The sequence below is a fragment of the Borostomias antarcticus genome (assembly GCF_949987555.1).
Source record: "Borostomias antarcticus genome assembly, contig: scaffold_277, whole genome shotgun sequence".
NCBI classification, from domain to species: Eukaryota; Metazoa; Chordata; class Actinopteri; order Stomiiformes; family Stomiidae; genus Borostomias; species Borostomias antarcticus.
The window spans coordinates 35,001-42,500 of NW_028176171.1; the positions used below are offsets into that span (position 1 = coordinate 35,001).

Below are 7,500 nucleotides of genomic sequence, written 5' to 3' on the forward strand. Positions count from 1 at the left end.
ACAGTGGCAGGTTAGCCTAGCTAGCTGATGCTAGCATTAGTTAGCACGACATGAGCAAGCTTGCTTGTTCTTGTTCAAAACTACTTCTAAAACGTGTGGTCTCACCTACAACTAACCTCAGAGAAACTAACAAACTGTGACCCACCCGACGCCTTCTTCTCAAACACCATCTTCGTGTTCGTTCCTCCCGTTTGGATTATCTACGGCGAGCTGCGGGGAGCATTTCCGTAACAGCAGCGCGTTTCTCATGGTACGAAAACTTCCCTTCTTTGTCTAGCGTTGCATTACCGCCATCTGCTGGAGTTGAGTAACTCCTACAGTATGTATAGCCTACAGCCACAGTGAAACCAGCACTCAACAGCTCCGAGGCGTTATAAACTACAAATACACATTTGACAAATCACACAAGAGGTACCAATCCATACAGTCTGAGGATAAGATACCGGTATGAATGTATGTACATACATGGACATAACTAACCAGGGTGAGGCGTGGTGTGTTAAGAACATGTGCTAAAGCTATAATAATCCCAGGGTGAGATATTGATATTGACTGGTGCTCAGACAATGTCAAGATGAGCCTGTTTAGAGCGTACTGTACCCCTCTCTACACTGCTCCCTTGTGGATGAAGTTTAAAAAGGCTAGCATCCATAAGCGTAAGGTTGCCTATAATGACTGCATGTGTATATTGCTGAGAAAGCCAAGGTGGTGCAGTGCTTTCATGCCCTGTTGAGGAATCTGATGTATACATTTATATGCCGACTGAATGGTTCTCAGAATTACATTATTGTGCTGCTGTCAAATCCTGGTTTCAGTTCTGTGAGATACCAGTTGCCTATGTGAGATACCAGGTGAGATACCAGTCACCTATGTGAGATACCAGGTGAGATACCAGTCACCTATGTGAGATACCAGTTGCCTATGTGAGATACCAGTCACCTATGTGAGATACCAGCCACCTATGTGAGATACCAGTCACCTATGTGAGATACCAGCCACCTATGTGAGATACCAGTCACCTATGTGAGATACCAGTCACCTGTGTGAGATACCAGTCACCTATGTGAGATACCAGTCACCTATGTGAGATACCAGTCACCTGTGTGAGATACCAGGTGAGATACCAGTCACCTGTGTGAGATACCAGAGATACCAGTCACCTATGTGAGATACCAGTCATCTATGTGAGATACCAGTCACCTATGTGAGATACCAGTCACCTATGTGAGATACCAGTCACCTATGTGAGATACCAGTCATCTATGTGAGATACCAGTCACCTGTGTGAGATACCAGTCACCTATGTGAGATACCAGTCACCTATGTGAGATACCAGTCACCCATGTGAGATACCAGTCGCCTATGTGAGATACCAGTCACCTATGTGAGATACCAGCCACCTATGTGAGATACCAGTCACCTGTGTGAGATACCAGTCACCTATGAGAGATACCAGTCACCTATGTGAGATACCAGTCACCTATGTGAGATACCAGTCACCTATGTGAGATACCAGGTGAGATACCAGTCGCCTATGTGAGATACCAGTCGCCTATGTGAGATACCAGTCGCCTATGTGAGATACCAGTCACCTGTGTGAGATACCAGTGTATCTGTGTGAGATACCAGTCACCTATGTGAGATACCAGTCACCTATGAGAGATACCAGTCACCTGTGTGAGATACCAGTCACCTATGTGAGATACCAGTCACCTATGAGAGATACCAGTCACCTATGTGAGATACCAGTCACCTATGTGAGATACCAGTCACCTATGTGAGATACCAGTCACCTATGTGAGATACCAGTCACCTATGTGAGATACCAGTCACCTATGAGAGATACCAGTCACCTATGTGAGATACCAGTCACCTATGTGAGATACCAGTCACCTATGTGAGATACCAGTCGCCTATGTGAGATACCAGTCGCCTATGTGAGATACCAGTCGCCTATGTGAGATACCAGCCCCCTATGTGAGATACCAGTCACCTATGAGAGATACCAGCCACCTATGTGAGATACCAGTCACCTATGAGAGATACCAGCCACCTATGTGAGATACCAGTCACCTATGTGAGATACCAGTCACCTATGTGAGATACCAGTCACCTATGTGAGATACCAGTCACCTATGTGAGATACCAGTCACCTATGTGAGATACCAGGTGAGATACCAGTCACCTATGTGAGAGACCAGTCACCTATGTGAGAGACCAGTCACCTATGTGAGATACCAGTCACCTATGTGAGATACCAGTCACCTATGTGAGATACCAGTCACCTATGTGAGATACCAGTCACCTATGTGAGATACCAGGTGAGATACCAGTCACCTATGTGAGATACCAGTCACCTATGTGAGAGACCAGTCACCTATGTGAGATACCAGTCACCTATGTGAGATACCAGTCGCCTATGTGAGATACCAGTCACCTATGTGAGATACCAGCCACCTATGTGAGATACCAGCCACCTATGTGAGATACCAGTCACCTGTGTGAGATACCAGTCACCTATGAGAGATACCAGTCACCTATGTGAGATACCAGTCACCTATGTGAGATACCAGTCACCTATGTGAGATACCAGGTGAGATACCAGTCGCCTATGTGAGATACCAGTCGCCTATGTGAGATACCAGTCGCCTATGTGAGATACCAGTCACCTGTGTGAGATACCAGTGTATCTGTGTGAGATACCAGTCACCTATGTGAGATACCAGTCACCTATGAGAGATACCAGTCACCTGTGTGAGATACCAGTCACCTATGTGAGATACCAGTCACCTATGAGAGATACCAGTCACCTATGTGAGATACCAGTCACCTATGTGAGATACCAGTCGCCTATGTGAGATACCAGTCACCTATGTGAGATACCAGTCACCTATGTGAGATACCAGTCACCTATGTGAGATACCAGTCACCTATGTGAGATACCAGGTGAGATACCAGTCACCTATGTGAGATACCAGTCACCTATGTGAGAGACCAGTCACCTATGTGAGATACCAGTCACCTATGTGAGATACCAGTCGCCTATGTGAGATACCAGTCACCTATGTGAGATACCAGCCACCTATGTGAGATACCAGTCACCTGTGTGAGATACCAGTCACCTATGAGAGATACCAGTCACCTATGTGAGATACCAGTCACCTATGTGAGATACCAGTCACCTATGTGAGATACCAGGTGAGATACCAGTCGCCTATGTGAGATACCAGTCGCCTATGTGAGATACCAGTCGCCTATGTGAGATACCAGTCACCTGTGTGAGATACCAGTGTATCTGTGTGAGATACCAGTCACCTATGTGAGATACCAGTCACCTATGAGAGATACCAGTCACCTGTGTGAGATACCAGTCACCTATGTGAGATACCAGTCACCTATGAGAGATACCAGTCACCTATGTGAGATACCAGTCACCTATGTGAGATACCAGTCACCTATGTGAGATACCAGTCACCTATGAGAGATACCAGTCACCTATGTGAGATACCAGTCACCTATGTGAGATACCAGTCACCTATGTGAGATACCAGGTGAGATACCAGTCACCTATGTGAGATACCAGTCACCTATGTGAGAGACCAGTCACCTATGTGAGATACCAGTCACCTATGTGAGATACCAGTCGCCTATGTGAGATACCAGTCACCTATGTGAGATACCAGCCACCTATGTGAGATACCAGTCACCTGTGTGAGATACCAGTCACCTATGAGAGATACCAGTCACCTATGTGAGATACCAGTCACCTATGTGAGATACCAGGTGAGATACCAGTCGCCTATGTGAGATACCAGTCGCCTATGTGAGATACCAGTCGCCTATGTGAGATACCAGTCACCTGTGTGAGATACCAGTGTATCTGTGTGAGATACCAGTCACCTATGTGAGATACCAGTCACCTATGAGAGATACCAGTCACCTGTGTGAGATACCAGTCACCTATGTGAGATACCAGTCACCTATGAGAGATACCAGTCACCTATGTGAGATACCAGTCACCTATGTGAGATACCAGTCACCTATGTGAGATACCAGTCACCTATGTGAGATACCAGTCACCTATGAGAGATACCAGTCACCTATGTGAGATACCAGTCACCTATGTGAGATACCAGTCACCTATGTGAGATACCAGTCGCCTATGTGAGATACCAGTCGCCTATGTGAGATACCAGTCGCCTATGTGAGATACCAGGTGAGATACCAGTCACCTATGTGAGATACCAGTCGCCTATGTGAGATACCAGTCACCTATGTGAGATACCAGCCACCTATGTGAGATACCAGTCACCTATGTGAGATACCAGTCACCTATGTGAGATACCAGTCACCTATGTGAGATACCAGTCACCTATGTGAGATACCAGTCGCCTATGTGAGATACCAGTCACCTATGTGAGATACCAGCCACCTATGTGAGATACCAGCCACCTATGTGAGATACCAGTCACCTGTGTGAGATACCAGTCACCTATGAGAGATACCAGTCACCTATGTGAGATACCAGTCACCTATGTGAGATACCAGTCACCTATGTGAGATACCAGGTGAGATACCAGTCGCCTATGTGAGATACCAGTCGCCTATGTGAGATACCAGTCGCCTATGTGAGATACCAGTCACCTGTGTGAGATACCAGTGTATCTGTGTGAGATACCAGTCACCTATGTGAGATACCAGTCACCTATGAGAGATACCAGTCACCTGTGTGAGATACCAGTCACCTATGTGAGATACCAGTCACCTATGAGAGATACCAGTCACCTATGTGAGATACCAGTCACCTATGTGAGATACCAGTCGCCTATGTGAGATACCAGTCACCTATGTGAGATACCAGTCACCTATGTGAGATACCAGTCACCTATGTGAGATACCAGTCACCTATGTGAGATACCAGGTGAGATACCAGTCACCTATGTGAGATACCAGTCACCTATGTGAGAGACCAGTCACCTATGTGAGATACCAGTCACCTATGTGAGATACCAGTCGCCTATGTGAGATACCAGTCACCTATGTGAGATACCAGCCACCTATGTGAGATACCAGTCACCTGTGTGAGATACCAGTCACCTATGAGAGATACCAGTCACCTATGTGAGATACCAGTCACCTATGTGAGATACCAGTCACCTATGTGAGATACCAGGTGAGATACCAGTCGCCTATGTGAGATACCAGTCGCCTATGTGAGATACCAGTCGCCTATGTGAGATACCAGTCACCTGTGTGAGATACCAGTGTATCTGTGTGAGATACCAGTCACCTATGTGAGATACCAGTCACCTATGAGAGATACCAGTCACCTGTGTGAGATACCAGTCACCTATGTGAGATACCAGTCACCTATGAGAGATACCAGTCACCTATGTGAGATACCAGTCACCTATGTGAGATACCAGTCACCTATGTGAGATACCAGTCACCTATGAGAGATACCAGTCACCTATGTGAGATACCAGTCACCTATGTGAGATACCAGTCACCTATGTGAGATACCAGGTGAGATACCAGTCACCTATGTGAGATACCAGTCACCTATGTGAGAGACCAGTCACCTATGTGAGATACCAGTCACCTATGTGAGATACCAGTCGCCTATGTGAGATACCAGTCACCTATGTGAGATACCAGCCACCTATGTGAGATACCAGTCACCTGTGTGAGATACCAGTCACCTATGAGAGATACCAGTCACCTATGTGAGATACCAGTCACCTATGTGAGATACCAGTCACCTATGTGAGATACCAGGTGAGATACCAGTCGCCTATGTGAGATACCAGTCGCCTATGTGAGATACCAGTCGCCTATGTGAGATACCAGTCACCTGTGTGAGATACCAGTGTATCTGTGTGAGATACCAGTCACCTATGTGAGATACCAGTCACCTATGAGAGATACCAGTCACCTGTGTGAGATACCAGTCACCTATGTGAGATACCAGTCACCTATGAGAGATACCAGTCACCTATGTGAGATACCAGTCACCTATGTGAGATACCAGTCACCTATGTGAGATACCAGTCACCTATGTGAGATACCAGTCACCTATGAGAGATACCAGTCACCTATGTGAGATACCAGTCACCTATGTGAGATACCAGTCACCTATGTGAGATACCAGTCGCCTATGTGAGATACCAGTCGCCTATGTGAGATACCAGTCGCCTATGTGAGATACCAGGTGAGATACCAGTCACCTATGTGAGATACCAGTCGCCTATGTGAGATACCAGTCACCTATGTGAGATACCAGCCACCTATGTGAGATACCAGTCACCTATGTGAGATACCAGTCACCTATGTGAGATACCAGTCACCTATGTGAGATACCAGTCACCTATGTGAGATACCAGGTGAGATACCAGTCACCTATGTGAGATACCAGTCGCCTATGTGAGATACCAGTCACCTATGTGAGATACCAGCCACCTATGTGAGATACCAGTTGCCTATGTGAGATACCAGTCACCTATGTGAGATACCAGTCACCTGTGTGAGATACCAGTCACCTATGAGAGATACCAGTCACCTATGTGAGATACCAGTCACCTGTGTGAGATACCAGTCACCTATGTGAGATACCAGCCACCTATGTGAGATACCAGGTGAGATACCAGTCACCTATGTGAGATACCAGGTGAGATACCAGTCACCTATGTGAGATACCAGTCACCTATGTGAGATACCAGGTGAGATACCAGTCAACTATGTGAGATACCAGGTGAGATACCAGTCACCTATGTGAGATACCAGTCACCTATGTGAGATACCAGTCACCTATGTGAGATACCAGGTGAGATACCAGTCACCTATGTGAGATACCAGGTGAGATACCAGTCACCTATGTGAGATACCAGTCACCTATGTGAGATACCAGTCACCTATGTGAGATACCAGGTGAGATACCAGTCACCTATGTGAGATACCAGGTGAGATACCAGTCACCTATGTGAGATACCAGTCGCCTATGTGAGATACCAGTCACCTATGTGAGATACCAGCCACCTATGTGAGATACCAGTCACCTATGTGAGATACCAGTCACCTATGTGAGATACCAGTCACCTATGTGAGATACCAGTCACCTATGTGAGATACCAGGTGAGATACCAGTCACCTATGTGAGATACCAGTCGCCTATGTGAGATACCAGTCACCTATGTGAGATACCAGTCACCTATGTGAGATACCAGCCACCTATGTGAGATACCAGTTGCCTATGTGAGATACCAGTCACCTATGTGAGATACCAGTCACCTGTGTGAGATACCAGTCACCTATGAGAGATACCAGTCACCTATGTGAGATACCAGTCACCTGTGTGAGATACCAGTCACCTATGTGAGATACCAGCCACCTATGTGAGATACCAGGTGAGATACCAGTCACCTATGTGAGATACCAGGTGAGATACCAGTCACCTATGTGAGATACCAGGTGAGATACCAGTCAACTATGTGAGATACCAGG

At 46.5% G+C, this 7,500-nt stretch overlaps 1 protein-coding gene across 1 annotated transcript in view; it reads right to left on the reverse strand.

The window, feature by feature from the left end:
* The window catches only part of LOC311328739 (zinc finger HIT domain-containing protein 1-like), a 2,749-nt gene extending 2,571 nt beyond the window's left edge, over positions 1-178 (reverse strand). Inside the window, exon 1 of the mRNA XM_084462660.1 lies at positions 146-178. Coding sequence (XP_084318786.1) covers positions 146-170 — 25 coding nt within the window. The 5' untranslated portion in view covers positions 171-178. The remainder of the gene's footprint in view (positions 1-145) is intronic.
* Positions 179-7,500: the final 7,322 nt, after the last annotated feature.